The 17,980-nt window shown below is 44.4% G+C and overlaps 1 protein-coding gene across 2 annotated transcripts in view; it reads left to right on the plus strand.

Annotated features, from left to right (window-relative positions):
• Window positions 1-17,980, plus strand: part of arid2 (AT rich interactive domain 2 (ARID, RFX-like)) — a 168,572-nt gene that overhangs the window by 99,205 nt on the left and 51,387 nt on the right. For both annotated transcript variants that reach the window (XM_038781389.1, XM_038781388.1), the window contains exons 7-10: window positions 5,593-5,659; window positions 5,951-6,201; window positions 9,233-9,329; window positions 9,408-9,617. In XM_038781389.1, coding sequence (XP_038637317.1) covers window positions 5,593-5,659; window positions 5,951-6,201; window positions 9,233-9,329; window positions 9,408-9,617 — 625 coding nt within the window. The remainder of the gene's footprint in view (window positions 1-5,592; window positions 5,660-5,950; window positions 6,202-9,232; window positions 9,330-9,407; window positions 9,618-17,980) is intronic.

Consider the following 17,980-nt stretch of genomic DNA (forward strand, 5'->3'; position numbering starts at 1 on the left):
TAAATATTTATTTTGTTTTTAAAATTTGAAGTTCATAGTTCTATTAATGTATAAATGATTAAGCATTTTCTGCGTGTATTAAATGTACTTAATCTTATTCAAGGGGTCATGGTCAGTGAACAAGCCTGATTTCAAAAACAGAAAATACTGGACAATCTCAGCAATCTTGTGGCCCACTGAGATGAAGGAGGGCCACTCACCATCCTAGGTTGCCGATCACTTGTTTTAAGACTCCTCACTCACATTTTCCTCTCTCACGTCTGTCCAAAACAGATGACCCTCTTCTAAGAGGTGTTCTGGAACAAAGTGTTCGGGTATTTCCCAGCCCCCCCCTTATGTTGCTCAGTGTCTGCACCCTGACTTCCAGATCAATAATCCTTATAAGGAGTTCCTCTAGCTCAGGGGTGGGCAAACTACGGCCCGCGGGCCGCATGCGGCCCGCCAAAGGTATTTCTGCGGCCCACCAAGTCATTAAAAAAAAAAAAAAAAATTTTTTTTACCCTTTTTTTTTTTTAAAGGTTAATGGGTGGGGGGGCTGTTGGGTTACTTACTGGTATAGGGTGGATACGTTGACTTGAGTAGGGTGATCATTGCTTGGCACAACGTCGAGGGCCGAAGGGCCTGTTCTGTGCTGTACTGTTCTATGTTCTATATGAGGCGCCCACAATCATAACCGGGTGAAGTAATTATTTTACTTAATATACTATGCGGCCCTTTGTGAATTGTGAATTTCTGAATGCGGCCCTTGCACGGAAAAGTTTGCCCACCCCTGCTCTAGCTGCTTACACTTTCTGTAGACTTGTTTGTCCTGAATCACCGTTGCTCCCTTTTATAACAATCTTTTCTTATTAGTGTCACAAGTAGGCTTACATTAATACTGCAATCAAGTTACCTTGAAAATCCCCTAGTCGTCACACTGGCACCTGTTTGGGTACACTTGGGGGGAATTCAGAATATCCAATTCACCTAACAAGAACATCTTTTGAGACTTGTGGGTAGAAACAGGAGCACCTGGAGGAAACCCACGCAGACACGGGGAGAACGTGCAGACCCCGCACAGTGATCCAAGCCGGGAATCGAACCTGGGTCCCCGGCACTGTGAAGCAACAGTGCTAACCGCTTTGCTCCTGGGCCACCCAGAAGACCCTACATTCCACGCTTGCAACATAATATCTGTCCGGCCATTGTTACTTATGTAATTTAGTTGCTTTAGTTTAATTAACTAATTAACTTAGAATAATTCCCAAGTATATTACAATTTACTGAGTTTTTTAAGCTAGTACTGATGAATGTTGGAATTTCAGGTATATTGTATTATAGATATTTGGTGCAGTAAGGGTTAAAATTGTGTGCGTGACCGCTGCAATCATGTTTAAAAAGAAAGCCTATTTTGGAATCCTACTTTGGGAATCAGGGGTGCAAAAGGTTTGGGCTAATACAATTTTGTTTGGAGGCTTCCCTGTGGAGTTAACTAGATACAAAAACAGAACATATGAACAATCTCAGCAGGTTGGACAGCATCTGTGGAGAGAAAAGGGAGCTAACGTTTCGAGTCTGGGTGACTCTTTGTCAAAGCCAATCCCTGTAAAGCAAGTATTCCTGAGTGCCAGTGGTATTTAATGTGAAATGAGAACTGAATTAATTTTTTTTCTAGTTGTTTGTGTTTTCATGTTGTTTGAGTGGGAATAAAGATAACAGTTAAGGTTTTATATTCACTATTGAGTGGTATTGTTTAAGGGGTAATTGTAAGTTATTTCTGGTATGAGTATTAAAATATATTTATGTGTTAGTTATAGTTTTAATATATCATATCCCTATTTCCCCTCTTTATTGAAATAAAATATTGGAATTTCAGTTCAGTATCCTAGCCACTGTTGGGGTCTCATCTTAAATCGTAAAAGTACCACCTACAACAAATTGCAGAACAGATGTGTGTTTGGATTATTTTATTTTTATTAATTTATCTTTATTTTAATTAATAAACTTTACTGGCCCCAATAAGCTTTACTACTGCTATTGCAAAAACCTTAGTTACCAATAAATTGCACCAGTATTTAAAATTCAATGAACAAAACAAGTAAAATACTTACCAACCAACCACTTATCTAGATTCGTATGGTGTTGCAGTTGATCCAAATCTGGTAATCAACTGATGCCGAGCAGCAGCTTTCATTTCCCAGCTCTGCTAGGTTCACTAAATTGGTCTCTGGATAAGAGGGTTGTCCTATGATGAGAGGCTGTTTAAATTAGGCTTACATTCTCTGTTCAGAAGAATGAGAGGCATTTTCATTGAAATGTAGAAAATTCTGAAGGGGCTTGATAGGGTGGGCGATGAGAAATTGTTTCCACTGATCAGGGAATCTAAAACAGGATGAGGGGCCGATCATTTGGGACTGAGGTGAGGAGAAATTACTTTACTCAAAGGTTTGTGAATCTTTGAAATTGTCTACTACGGAATTATACTTGAATACAGTTAACGCTGGGATGGACAGATTTTTGATCTTTGAGGGATATGGGAAGTCAGCAGGAAAGTGGAGTTGAAACCCACGATTAGCATGATCATACTGAATGGCAGAGCAGGCCCGACGGGCCATGTAAGAACATAAGGGCTGGGATTCTCCCAGAATTGGTGGGGTGGCCCATACCGGCGCCAAGAGCAGCGTGAATCACTCCGCCGTCGGGCTGCCCAGAAGTTGTGGCACCAGCACCGAAGGGCCACCGCGAGTTGGCACATGCGCAGAACTACCGGCGTGTTCTGGTGCATGCGAAGAACCATCAGCGTGTTTCCTGCGCATGCACAGGGGGTTTCTTCTCTGCGCCGTCCATCGCGGAGCCTTACAGAGGCCAGCGCGGAGGGAAAGAGTGCCCCCACAGCACAGGCCCGCCCGCAGATCAGTGGGCCCCGATTGTGGGCCAGGCCACCGTGGGGGCCCCCCCCCCCCGGGGTCGGTTCTCTCTTCCCCCCCCCCCCCCCACAAGGACCCCGCTTAGATGGCTGACAAGCCAGGTCCCGCTGGGATGGACCTTGTCCATTTCACGGCGGCGGGACTGGCCAGGAACGTTCGACCGCTCGGCCTGTCAGGGCCCGGAGAATTGCCGGGGGGGGCGCTGCCAACGGCCCCCGACCGACGTGACGTGATCCCCAACCCCACTCAAACCAGCGGCGGAGAATTTGGCAGCCGGCATCAGAGCATCGCCCCCCCCTCTCCCACTGGCGATTTTCTGACCCAGCGGGGGGTCAGAGAATCCCACCCAAGAACGTGGAGCAGGATGAGGTAATTCTGCCCCTCAAGCCTGCTCCACCATTCAATGGCTGAGCTCCTCTTGGTCTCAACTCCACTTTCCTGCCCATTCTCTCGAACCTTCAACCCATGACTAATCAAAATTTACTCGAAATCCAGGCACTCTGGGGTAGTTAATTCCACAGAATCATGACCCTTAGTGAGAAGTTATTTCCCATCATCGCTGTTTTGCATCTGCAACCCCTTGACCTAAAACTATGACCTCTCGTTCTGAATTGCCCCACAAGAGGAAGCATGCGCTCTATGTCTACTTTGTCAATACCTTTTATCATCTTGTGTAACTCAGTTAGATCTATTGTGGTCTATTCCTGCTCCTCTTTCTTACCTTTTTGATAGATTCAACATAAGAAGATGAAATTGTAATATTTGTCCACTTGTTTCTTTGTTCTTTGTTATTTAACAAACATAGCAAAAGAAAAATTTAGGACTGGTGCATTCAGGTGTAAGTAGGGTGTTGTCATAATTACTTCCAACCAGCCTCTGACACTGAAAATTTAATTTACCAGTGTGGAGTCGCATTCCTTCAGAACTTGATTTGTGCTAGAGATTTAAAATGTTTTTAACTTTTTCCCATTTCCATCTTTTGTTTCCTCTCTATTTTGCTTTCTGTACACAGTTGAAATCTAATCTTTATTTCCTGGCTTGGACTCTGTGGGTTGAATTTGCCAGGTGCCACAGAAACAAGATTGGAGCTGGAATTGGGAGTAAAATTAAGAAATTGCATATGGGGACAGCTTCCTGGTGCATCCTTCCTGGAGTTGGGATCTGACCAGCATCCGCTATCCACACAGCAGCGGCAGCTAGCTAATCAGGCTCCGCTGTGCTCACTTGGGGTCAAATTGTTGAAACTTCCTGGTTGTTGCCTGCAGGAGGCCTTTTGCAGGAGGTTAGTGGTGGGGCCTGTGAGAGCTTTTTGAAAATGCCTCTTTTGCCTTCACTGCTAAGTTATAGGTATCAGAGGGCCACAGCTATGGTTTCGGCTATACCTGCCCTTGTTTTTTTGTACTTTTGGAATTCTTCAGAAGGAGCGTTTCTAATTGGGATGTTGGCAAGACATCTGTGGACCCTCCTGTTGGACCTGCCATTTTCCTGATTCACATGCCACCCATAATTGGACAGAACACACTGGTTTAATTGGCTATGTTGGGGAAATGGCAACTAATGCCTGTCACGTCCTGTTTCTTGCAGCAGAATTGTGCTGGATGTCACTCACTGGATTCTGGCAAAATCCAGCTTCAATCTGATTGATTGGCTGAAGTGTCATGTTGTTGTTTGCCTTGTTAAAATACACCATAGATGCTGGATTAGATCCCCGATGACTGCAGGTGTCTGCTGCAAAACCTGTGAAACTCTGTGACCAACTGTCAACGTAGTGAGCAGTAAGTGGTGTTCCTTGGCCACCGTTTGAAAATTCCAGTGTGTTTTTTCAAAAGGGTGATCTGATTAAAACTCACAATACATCAGGAGTTCTTCATGGCCTACTTGAGCATCATCATTTCTGGGTTGTGTTGTCCAAATGTTTCAAATATAATAGTCTCTACAACCCAGCTTTTGGTGCTGCCAAATTTAAAACAGTTTCTAAGATGTGAAGGAGATTTTTAAAAATCACCTTCAAAGCTCCTGTTTACTTTAGAAATTTAAAATCTTCAATAATGAGTATTTGATGTGCTTGGTTAATTTTGGGATTGGTGAAGTTATATAATTATTAAGCATTTAACTGGTTTTGATTTTTGGAGTGTAAGTTATGTTTAATTTTGACACTTGTCCTTTATAGAATCATAGAATTTACAGTGCAGAAAGAAGCCAGTTGGCCCATTGAGTCTGCACCGGCCCTTGGAAAGAGCACCCTACCTATGCCCACACCACCCTATCTCTGTAATCCAATAACCCCACCTAACCTTTTGGACACTACGGGCAATTTAGAATGCCCAATGCGGGGGGTGTGTGTGTGTTATATTAAATACATGTATTATATACAGATGCACAAATATATATATATAAACATTTCAAAGAATGCATATGTGTGTATTCCAGTCTTTGAAATGTTGCCCAATAAATCTCTCACATGATTATTAATTGCCACTCTTTCACTTCTGTAAAATATAAATTCCAAATGCCCATTGTTTTATATAACCCTCCTAAATATAGCATTTTGAAGAATTATTGTATAAGTTTGTCTTTCCAGCGTACCTACAGTTTAGCTGTGATTACAGTTTAATAAAATTTCAATAAGAAATGTGTCATGTATAGTATAATTTAAAATGGCTTCTTTTTTTTTTGACTTTCACAGTTCTGGAAAGACAATGTTGAAGATGATGAAATACGGGAACTCATTTTTAGGAACAATGGATCACAAGGTTAGTGAAGTAATACATTTTTGAAAGCTCAAGAGCCAGAACAAATATTTAACTGAAAAATTGATATTATTTATTATAGAGTAATTTTAATTGCACTTGTGTTTTATGACTGCAAGGTGACAGGTGAACTGTAGCATATGAATGTTAAATATTGTAGATTTGTTTTTGAAACCAAGATTGTCACCCATCAATTTCATGTGATGAGTTCCCAATCTCTCTTTTGTTGAAGGAAATATGGAGCAGAGGTTATTTTTTACCTTTGTTAAATAAAATTAATCTCTATTAATTTAGGTACGAGTATAGAAATCGATATGGAGGCATCTTTATTCCACCCCCCTCATAAAGTGGGCATCAATGATGTTGAGGGACAACGTGTACTTCAGATAGCAGTAATCCTTCGCAACTTGTCATTTGAGGAAGGAAATGTGAAGCTATTGGCAGCTCACCGTACATGTGTCCGTTTCCTGTTGTTATGTTCCCATTGTCAGTATGCTTCACTCAAGCAACTGGGGCTGGACACATTGGGTAACGTAGCAGCTGAGGTATGAAATTATTCTGACAAATAGTGTATTTCAGTTGTTTTATAATCTGCTGTTACAAACGCTAATTTAAATTGGATGATACCATAATGCTTTATCTAATGTAACATAGTTAGGAAACTTAACCGCAGAGGAAAGATTATTTTGTAAAGCGAATTAGTAAAATTTTTGTTCAGCCTTTGAATTTCATAAAGGGTCTTTTTTTTTTTACTTTGGGGAATAATCGACTTGCATGTGGAACTAATGAGATTTCCTACAAATTTTTTTGGTACCCACATTTTGAGCAAATGATAAAATAATCCTCTACCTAAACCTTAAAATAGCTCATTTGTGATATGGTGCACACCTAATGATAGCAAGGAATGCTGATTTTTCATTTTTTTGACGTTTTCCCTTGCCTCTCAAGTGTAAGCTGTAGCCAGCTTCTTGAAAGCTGTAAGAGCCACAACAAAATTGAATTCACCAAAGCACCACAAGATTTTTTTCACTTGTCTTTCTTTGAACTTAGACCATATTTTGAATGAAGGAACATGTCCAAATCTTCACCAGCAATTGGACCTGGCACTTGGCCTACTGTGCAAAAATAGCTATTTTTGTTATCTTCAGTAATCTCTGATTTCTCTTTAGTCAAACATTTACAAATCTCATTTTCTCTGGTTACAGTGCATCATTTGCCACAAAATTTGTTTTTCACTAAATTGCTAGTTTTGTTCTCACTTATGTGAAAAACTGCTCCTTCCAGGGTGCTGCTCCTTTTTCTTCACCATTTTCCAGTCAACCATTTTCAAAGACGTTCAGGCAATGACCGTCTCCAGCAACATAATCATCTCATCTTGATATTCAGCGGCATTACCATTGCTGAATCCCCCACTATCAACATCCTGGGGTTGCCATTGATCATAATCTGAACTGGACCAGCCGTATAAATACTGGGGCTACAAGAGCAGGTCAGAGATTAGGAATTCTGAGGCGACTAACTCATTTCCTGACTGCCCACCATCTACATGGCACAGTCAAGCGTGTGATGGATTACTCTTCACTTGCCTGGATGAGTATGGCTCCAACAACTCTTGGAGCTCAATACCATCCAGAAAAAAACCATTCCACTTGATCAGCACCCTATCCACTAGCTAAGCATTCACTCACTACATCACCGATGCACACTGGTGGCAGTTTGCACCATTTATTTAGATGCACTGCAGCAACTCATCAAGGCACCTTCCACAACCCGTGCGTTCTACCACCTAGAAGGGCAAAGGCAGCAGGTGCATGGGAACAGTAACATTTGCAAGTTCCCCTCTAAGCCCTCCAAGCCATACACCATCCCTAACTTCGAACAATATCGCTGTTCCTTCACTGTCATTGGATCAAAATCTGGAACTCCCTTCTAACATGTGTATCTGCACCAGATTGACTACAGCAGTTCAAAAAAGTGGCTAGCCACCACCCTTGTCAAGGGCAATTAGGAATGGGCAACAAATGATGGTGCCCACGTTGCATAAAATAATTATCAAATACTGTGACCTTGGTTAAGACTGTTTGGTGATGTGGTAGTGTAGGAAGCATATTTGGAAAACTTTAAACAATTTGCTGAAAAATATGCACCAGTTTATGAAATTACAGCATGTTAAATCAGTGTATATTTTCAACATATTAACATTTTTCAGCATTGCTGCAAAAAATAGTCCTATGGTGGTTTGTACTCATGAGATATGGGCACCAGCATTTGTTGCTCATCCATCTTGCAGAGAAAATAGAGGTTGGAGATGGGACATTACTGAGGATGATGGGATTGTTAAAGTGGGAGTCAATATGAAAAAGAGGGCGACAGTACTTGGCAAGAGAGCCCATTACTATGTCAGCTAGCCTGAAAGACAGGAAGGAGAGTTAGGACGTTTGGTAGAATGTTTGGCTTCGTGGGAATGGAAAATTATGGGAAGCAGCAGAGGCACCAAAGCAGATAGTCTTAACCTTATCAACAAACAAGTCCATGATCTCCTCGCACTACTTGGAAGTGAGATGGGTTTAAGGAGATGGTAGTGGAGAAGAGAAGCCAAAGGGTCTCGTTGTTTTCCAAAAAAATCTTGACATTTCCATTGACCCTGATGTCAAACTGGAGACAAATAAGACCCAACGGAGAAAGGAACCTGTGTATATTGGCGATTCTGACAGAAAAAAACTTTCTGCAGAATTCTAACATACTACCATTCCAGAACAAATTGGCTAGGATGCCTACCTTAATTATGACTCAACTTGACCTGCTAGCAGAAATATTTCCCATCATGTTTTATCATTCTGAATATTAAAGCTGTAACCTTAATGGTTCAGATTTTGCTCTGGTAGGGCATCTAACAGCAACCTGAGTTGGTAGAATAGAATGTATAGATTTTGAAAAAGTTTTTTTTACATGGCAACTTCTTAAAGTGTGAGCTGTTATTTGCATTGCATGAGAAAGAAAACATTTAGGATCTGAATGAATAGGGCAAGTATTGTGTATTTGACAGCAAATTCTGCCCCAATATTCTGCACTTTGGTTAATTTGTAGGAGTGGGACCTCTTGTAATAATGAGTTGAACTGCTCACATTCCCAGTAGAATTTCTCAATATAGATCAGTATATTTCCCAATACACTGCCATTTAATATTCCACGTTTTTGCTTCCATTATGTGTTTTCTTTTTCTAAATCTAAAGTATTAGCTTTAGATCATTTCTGGGTTGTATTCTTATCAATTTATAACGATAAACAGCAATGACTGCTGAATTTTCTTTCTAATATCACTTGTTAGCCAGCTCCTGCTTGCATATAGAAGCTTTAATTTTTTACACATTAACTTCGGTCAATTTGAAAGTTGTATGCTACAAAAATGTGTTGCATGTGGTGGTCCTATAATTTACTTTTTTAATTGTTTCTAGCTATTCTTTTTTCTATTTATTCCTGGTGTGAATCATAGGCCATCAGGGCGCACCACTGCCAGTTAATAGGACTTGTGGCATGCAATAACGTAACTTTATTTTTTTGTTTTTAATTTTACAGCTTCAATTGGATCCTGTTGATTTTAAAAGTACTCATCTAATTTTTCATACTGTAACTAAATGTCTACTTTCCTGTGACAAGTGTTTGAAGATGAGAGGTAAGTAGCTGCTATAATAATCTCATTGTTTCTTTTTGGTTTTACAGATTTCATACTTAATTTTGTATTATTTTGTAGGTATGGAAATACTAGCAAATCTATGTAGAGCTGAAGATAATGCAGACTTGATATGTGAATATGTCGATCAAGAATCTTACAAGGAGATCATATGCCATCTAACTTTACCTGATATGCTGCTGGTAATCTCCTCATTGGAGGTGCTATACATGCTGACTGAACTAGGAGAAGTACCCTGCACAAAGATTGTTAGTGTGGAAAAAAGTGTGGGTAAGTTTAAAGATTGTTGGAGATAAAGACAGTAATTATAATTATTTAGACATCTTGCAACTTGATCATTCACCATTCTAGAACATAGAACATAGAACGATACAGCGCAGTACAGGCCCTTCGGCCCTCGATGTTGCACCGACATGGAAAAAAACTAAAGGCCATCGAACCTACACTATGCCCTTATCATCCATATGCTTATCCAATAAACTTTTAAATGCCCTCAATGTTGGCGAGTTCACTACTGTTGCAGGTAGGGCATTCCACGGCCTCACCACTCTTTGCGTAAAAAACCCACCTCTGACCTCTGTCCTATATCTATTACCCCTCAATTTAAGGCTATGTCCCCTCGTGCTAGCCACCTCCATCCGCGGGAGACGGCTCTCGCTGTCCACCCTATCTAACCCTCTGATCATTTTGTATGCCTCTATTAAGTCACCTCTTAACCTTCTTCTCTCTAACGAAAACAACCTCAAGTCCATCAGCCTTTCCTCATAAGATTTTCCCTCAATACCAGGCAACATCCTGGTAAATCTCCTCTGCACCCGTTCCAAGGCTTCCACGTCCTTCCTATAATGGGGCGACCAGAACTGTACGCAATACTCCAAATGCGGCCGTACTAGAGTTTTGTACAACTGCAACATGACCTCATGGCTCCGGAACTCAATCCCTCTACCAATAAAGGCCAACACACCATAGGCCTTCTTCACAACCCTATCAACCTGGGTGGCAACTTTCAGGGATCTATGTACATGGACACCGAGATCCCTCTGCTCATCCACACTACCAAGAATTTTACCATTAGCCAAATATTCCGCATTCCTGTTATTCTTTCCAAAGTGAATCACCTCACACTTTTCCACATTAAACTCCATTTGCCACCTCTCAGCCCAGCTCTGCAGCTTATCTATGTCACTCTGTAACCTGCAACATCCTTCCGCACTGTCTACAACTCCACCGACTTTAGTGTCGTCTGCAAATTTACTCACCCATCCTTCTGCGCCCTCCTCTAGGTCATTTATAAAAATGACAAACAGCAACGGCCCCAGAACAGATCCTTGTGGTACGCCACTCGTAACTGAACTCCATTCTGAACATTTCCCATCAACTACCACTCTCTGTCTTCTTTCAACTAGCCAATTTCTGATCCACATCTCTAAATCACCCTCAATCCCCAGCCTCCGTATTTTTTGCAATAGCCGACCGTGGGGAACCTTATCAAACGCTTTACTGAAATCCATATACACCACATCAACTGCTCTACCCTCGTCTACCTGTTCAGTCACCTTCTCAAAGAACTCGATAAGGTTTGTGAGGCATGACCTACCCTTCACAAAACCATGCTGACTATCCCTAATCATATTATTCCTATCTAGATGATTATAAATCGTATCTTTTATAATCCTCTTCAAGACCTTACCCACCACAGACGTTAGGCTCACCGGCCTATAGTTACCGGGGTTATCGCTACTCCCCTTCTTGAACAAAGGGACCACATTTGCTATCCTCCAGTCCTCTGGCACTATTCCTGTAGCCAATGATGACCTAAAAATCAAAGCCAAAGGCTCAGCAATCTCTTCCCTGGCTTCCCAGAGAATCCTAGGATAAATCCCATCCGGCCCCGGGGACTTATCTATTTTCACCTTGTCCAGAATTGCCAACACTTCTTCCCTACGCACCTCAATGCCATCTATTCTAATAGCCTGGGTCTCAGCATTCTCCTCCACAATATTATCTTTTTCTTGAGTGAATACTGACGAAAAGTATTCATTTAGTATCTCGCTTATCTCCTCAGCCTCCACACACAACTTCCTACCACTGTCCTTGACTGGCCCTACTCTTACCCTAGTCATTCTTTTATTCCTGACATACCTATAGAAAGCTTTTGGGTTTTCCTTGATCCTACCTGCCAAAGACTTCTCATGTCCCCTCCTTGCTCGTCTCAGCTCTCTCTTTAGATCCTTCCTCGCTTCCTTGTAACTATCAGACGCCCCAACTGAAACTTCATGCCTCATCTTCACATAGGCCTCCTTCTTCCTCTTAACAAGAGATTCCACTTCTTTGGTAAACCACGGTTCCCTCGCTCGACCCCTTCCTCCCTGCCTGACTGGTACGTACTTATCAAGAACATGCAATAGCTGTTCCTTGAACAAGCTCCACATATCCAGTGTGCCCAACCCTTGCAGCCTACTTCTCCAACCAACACATCCTAAGTCATGTCTAATGGCATCATAATTGCCCTTCCCCCAGCTATAACTCTTGCCCTGCGGGGTATACTTATCCCATTCCATCACTAATGTAAAGGTCACCGAATTGTGGTCACTGTTTCCAAAGTGCTCACCTACCTCCAGATCTAACACCTGGCCTGGTTCATTACCCAAAACCAAATCCAATGTGGCCTCGCCTCTTGTTGGCCTGTCAACATATTGTGTCAGGAAACCCTCCTGCACACATTGTACAAAGAATGACCCATCTAATGTACTCGAACTATATCTTTTCCAGTCAATATTTGGAAAGTTAAAGTCTCCCATAACAACTACCCTGTTACTTTCGCTCTTTTCCAGAATCATCTTCGCCATCCTTTCCTCTACATCCCTAGAACTATTAGGTGGCCTATAGAAAACTCCCAACAGGGTGACCTCTCCTTTCCTGTTTCTAACCTCAGCCCATACTACCTCAGAAGAAGAGTCCCCATCTAGCATCCTTTCCGCCACCGTAATACTGTCCTTGACTAGCAGCGCCACACCTCCCCCTCTTTTGCCCCCTTCTCTGAGCTTACTAAAACACCTAAACCCCGGAACCTGCAACAACCATTCCTGTCCCTGCTCTATCCATGTCTCTGAAATGGCCACAACATCGAAGTCCCAGGTACCAACCCATGCTGCCAGTTCCCCTACCTTATTTCGTATACTCCTGGCATTGAAGTAGACACACTTCAAACCACCTACCTGAACACTGGAACCCTCTTGCGAAGTCAAATCTGTGCTCCTGACGTCTATACTCTCAATCTCCCGTACCCCAAAACTACAATCCAGGTTCCCATGCCCCTGCTGAATTAGTTTAAAACCCCCCCAAAGAGCACTAACAAATCTCCCCCCCAGGATATTGGTGCCCCTCAGGTTCAGATGTAGACCATCCTGTCTATAGAGGTCCCACCTTCCCCAGAAAGAGCCCCAGTTATCCAGAAATCCGAATCCCTCCCGCCTGCACCATCCCTGTAGCCACGTGTTTAATTGCTCTCTCTCCCTATTCCTCATCTCACTATCACGTGGCACGGGCAACAACCCAGAGATAACAACTCTGTTTGTTCTCGCTCTGAGCTTCCATCCTAGCTCCCTAAAGGCCTGCCTGACATCCTTGTCCCCTTTCCTACCTATGTCGTTAGTGCCAATGTGGACTACGACTTGGGGCTGCTCCCCCTCCCCCTTAAGGACCCGGAAAACACGATCCGAGACATCACTTACCCTTGCACCTGGGAGGCAACATACCAAACGTGAGTCTCTCTCGCTCCCACAAAATCTCCTATCTGTGCCCCTGACTATTGAGTCCCCAATTACTAGTGTTCTACTCCTTTCCCCCCTTCCCTTCTGAGCAACAGGGACAGACTCCGTGCCAGAGGCCCGTACCCCATGGCTTACCCCTGGTAAGTCGTCCCCCCCACAAGTATCCAAAACGGTATACTTGTTACTCAGGGGAACGACCGCAGGGGGTCCCTGCACTGACTGCTTCTTCCCAGTCCCTCTTACAGTTACCCATCTATCTCCAGTCTTTGGTGTAACTACTTCCCTGAAGCTCCTATCTATGACCCCCTCTGCCTCCCGAATGATCCGAAGTTCATCCAGCTCAAGCTCCAGGTCCCTAACACGGTTTTTGAGGAGCTGGAGTTGGGTGCACTTCCCACAGTTGAAATCAGCAGGGACACTGACGGCGTCCCTCACCTCAAACATTCTGCAGGAGGAGCATTGTACTGCCTTCCCTGACATCACCTCTAGATTTAAAAAAAAAAAAAGAAAAAGAAAGGAAGCGCTTACCTGATATTAACTGAAACCCTGCTCCCGCTGAAAGTTAAGCAAATTTAAAGGCACTCACTCACCTTCACGACAGGCCCCTGCTCCCGCTTCCCAACCACCGTGGGGTGGGGGGGTTGGTTAGAGGAGGAGGTAGGGTGGGAAACACTCACAAAGTGTTTCGGGTTTAACTGTCAGTTGCCCACAGCCCTTCCACAAACCACCTTCAACTTAGGCTGACCGCACTGCACGTATGCAAATTTCCCCAGAACAGCTGATCAGTAGCTCTGCTCTGCTGCCCTCTGCTGGATGCTTGTCTTCACTCAAACTCCTTGGGTCTCCTTCGCCAGTTCACCTTCAACTTTGGCTGACCGCACTGCATGTATGCAAATTTCCCCAGAACAGCTGATCAGTAGCTCTGCTCTGCTGCCCTCTGCTGGATGCTTGTCTTCACTCAAACTCCTTGGGTCTCCTTCGCCAGTTCACCTTCAACTTTGGCTGACCGCACTGCACGTATGCAAATTTCCCCAGAACAGCTGATCAGTAGCTCTGCTCTGCTGCCCTCTGCTGGATGCTTGTCTTCACTCAAACTCCTTGGGTCTCCTTCGCCAGTTCACCTTCAACTTTGGCTGACCGCACTGCACGTATGCAAATTTCCCCAGAACAGCTGATCAGTAGCTCTGCTCTGCTGCCCTCTGCTGGATGCTTGTCTTCACTCGAACTCCTTGGGTCTCCTTCGCCAGTTCACCTTCAACTTTGGCTGACCGCACTGCATGTATGCAAATTTCCCCAGAACAGCTGATCAGTAGCTCTGCTCTGCTGCCCTCTGCTGGATGCTTGTCTTCACTCAAACTCCTTGGGTCTCCTTCGCCAGTTCACCTTCAACTTTGGCTGACCGCACTGCATGTATGCAAATTTCCCCAGAACAGCTGATCAGTAGCTCTGCTCTGCTGCCCTCTGCTGGATGCTTGTCTTCACTCAAACTCCTTGGGTCTCCTTCGCCAGTTCACCTTCAACTTTGGCTGACCGCACTGCACGTATGCAAATTTCCCCAGAACAGCTGATCAGTAGCTCTGCTCTGCTGCCCTCTGCTGGATGCTTGTCTTCACTCAAACTCCTTGGGTCTCCTTCGCCAGTTCACCTTCAACTTTGGCTGACCGCACTGCATGTATGCAAATTTCCCCAGAACAGCTGATCAGTAGCTCTGCTCTGCTGCCCTCTGCTGGATGCTTGTCTTCACTCAAACTCCTTGGGTCTCCTTCGCCAGTTCACCTTCAACTTTGGCTGACCGCACTGCACGTATGCAAATTTCCCAGAACAGCTGATCAGTAGCTCTGCTCTGCTGCCCTCTGCTGGATGCTTGTCTTCACTCAAACTCCTTGGGTCTCCTTCGCCAGTTCACCTTCAACTTTGGCTGACCGCACTGCACGTATGCAAATTTCCCCAGAACAGCTGATCAGTAGCTCTGCTCTGCTGCCCTCTGCTGGATGCTTGTCTTCACTCAAACTCCTTGGGTCTCCTTCGCCAGTTCACCTTCAACTTTGGCTGACCGCACTGCATGTATGCAAATTTCCCCAGAACAGCTGATCAGTAGCTCTGCTCTGCTGCCCTCTGCTGGATGCTTGTCTTCACTCAAACTCCTTGGGTCTCCTTCGCCAGTTCACCTTCAACTTTGGCTGACCGCACTGCACGTATGCAAATTTCCCAGAACAGCTGATCAGTAGCTCTGCTCTGCTGCCCTCTGCTGGATGCTTGTCTTCACTCAAACTCCTTGGGTCTCCTTCGCCAGTTCACCTTCAACTTTGGCTGACCGCACTGCACGTATGCAAATTTCCCCAGAACAGCTGATCAGTAGCTCTGCTCTGCTGCCCTCTGCTGGATGCTTGTCTTCACTCAAACTCCTTGGGTCTCCTTCGCCAGTTCACCTTCAACTTTGGCTGACCGCACTGCACGTATGCAAATTTCCCCAGAACAGCTGATCAGTAGCTCTGCTCTGCTGCCCTCTGCTGGATGCTTGTCTTCACTCAAACTCCTTGGGTCTCCTTCGCCAGTTCACCTTCAACTTTGGCTGACCGCACTGCATGTATGCAAATTTCCCCAGAACAGCTGATCAGTAGCTCTGCTCTGCTGCCCTCTGCTGGATGCTTGTCTTCACTCAAACTCCTTGGGTCTCCTTCGCCAGTTCACCTTCAACTTTGGCTGACCGCACTGCACGTATGCAAATTTCCCAGAACAGCTGATCAGTAGCTCTGCTCTGCTGCCCTCTGCTGGATGCTTGTCTTCACTCAAACTCCTTGGGTCTCCTTCGCCAGTTCACCTTCAACTTTGGCTGACCGCACTGCACGTATGCAAATTTCCCCAGAACAGCTGATCAGTAGCTCTGCTCTGCTGCCCTCTGCTGGATGCTTGTCTTCACTCAAACTCCTTGGGTCTCCTTCGCCAGTTCACCTTCAACTTTGGCTGACCGCACTGCACGTATGCAAATTTCCCCAGAACAGCTGATCAGTAGCTCTGCTCTGCTGCCCTCTGCTGGATGCTTGTCTTCACTCAAACTCCTTGGGTCTCCTTCGCCAGTTCACCTTCAACTTTGGCTGACCGCACTGCATGTATGCAAATTTCCCCAGAACAGCTGATCAGTAGCTCTGCTCTGCTGCCCTCTGCTGGATGCTTGTCTTCACTCAAACTCCTTGGGTCTCCTTCGCCAGTTCACCTTCAACTTTGGCTGACCGCACTGCACGTATGCAAATTTCCCCAGAACAGCTGATCAGTAGCTCTGCTCTGCTGCCCTCTGCTGGATGCTTGTCTTCACTCAAACTCCTTGGGTCTCCTTCGCCAGTTCACCTTCAACTTTGGCTGACCGCACTGCACGTATGCAAATTTCCCCAGAACAGCTGATCAGTAGCTCTGCTCTGCTGCCCTCTGCTGGATGCTTGTCTTCACTCAAACTCCTTGGGTCTCCTTCGCCAGTTCACCTTCAACTTTGGCTGACCGCACTGCACGTATGCAAATTTCCCCAGAACAGCTGATCAGTAGCTCTGCTCTGCTGCCCTCTGCTGGATGCTTGTCTTCACTCAAACTCCTTGGGTCTCCTTCGCCAGTTCACCTTCAACTTTGGCTGACCGCACTGCACGTATGCAAATTTCCCCAGAACAGCTGATCAGTAGCTCTGCTCTGCTGCCCTCTGCTGGATGCTTGTCTTCATTCAAACTCCTTGGGTCTCCTTCGCCAGTTCACCTTCAACTTTGGCTGACCGCACTGCACGTATGCAAATTTCCCCAGAACAGCTGATCAGTAGCTCTGCTCTGCTGCCCTCTGCTGGATGCTTGTCTTCACTCAAACTCCTTGGGTCTCCTTCACCAGTTCACGTTCAAATTTGGCTGACCGCACTGCACGTATGCAAATTTCCCCAGAACAGCTGATCAGTAGCTCTGCTCTGCTGCCCTCTGCTAGTTCTAAGTATAGCAAATTCACTTGCGTTTATCAAAACTGAATTAATGAATCAGTGTTTATGTTGCGTCTTCTCCATGTAGAACCCAGCTGTGGTATGGTACTACATCTATGGATTGCTGTTCATTCAATTCTGTGCAGCATGCAAATTAGAAAATTAGATTTTATAGAAACTTAGTTCAGTGTGCTTACATCCATTTAATGTGTGGGACGTTTTCTTTTCTTATACCTGTCGCTGTCCTATCTCCCACAAACCTGAAAACATATTTGTTGCTAAACTTAAAAATAAAACTCTTCTAGATTTAAAATGAGGAAAGAAGAACAAATCTGAACATGCCATAGCCTTCTAATGTGAACTTAACGGGGATGGGGGAAATGCTTCTGTCCCAAACATACTGAGAGCTACAGTAGTTTTGGGGAAAGAAACGTGGGCTGTGCTATATCGGGAATCGTAACTTGGGGTAATATTTTATAGTCACCTGCCCATGCGTTTGAAGATGGCAGTACTTGTAAAATGAAATGGATAGCCTGCATGTTGCCTACCACCCTTGCAGAGATGCATTCCCCATCGACTCCTTGGGTGGCAGGGTCTCTGAAGAAATCCTGCCATATGAAAAATCCTGCTTGTTGTGTTTATAATAACGGACTGCTAATCCGGAGGTCTGAACTAATGATCTGGAAATGAGTTCAAATCCCACTGCATCAGCTAGGGAATTTAAATTGAATTAAATAAATCTGAAATAAAAAGCTACTTTCAGTCAACTTCCATATCTTGTAAAAACCCGCCTGGTTCGCTGACGTCCTTGCGGGAAGGATATCTGGTCTGGCCTTTCATGTGACTCTAGACACTCAAAAATGTGGTTGCCCTCTGAAAATGTCAAGCAAGTCACTCAGTTGTATCAAACCGCT

This window comes from Scyliorhinus canicula, chromosome 20 (assembly GCF_902713615.1).
Source record: "Scyliorhinus canicula chromosome 20, sScyCan1.1, whole genome shotgun sequence".
NCBI classification, from domain to species: Eukaryota; Metazoa; Chordata; class Chondrichthyes; order Carcharhiniformes; family Scyliorhinidae; genus Scyliorhinus; species Scyliorhinus canicula.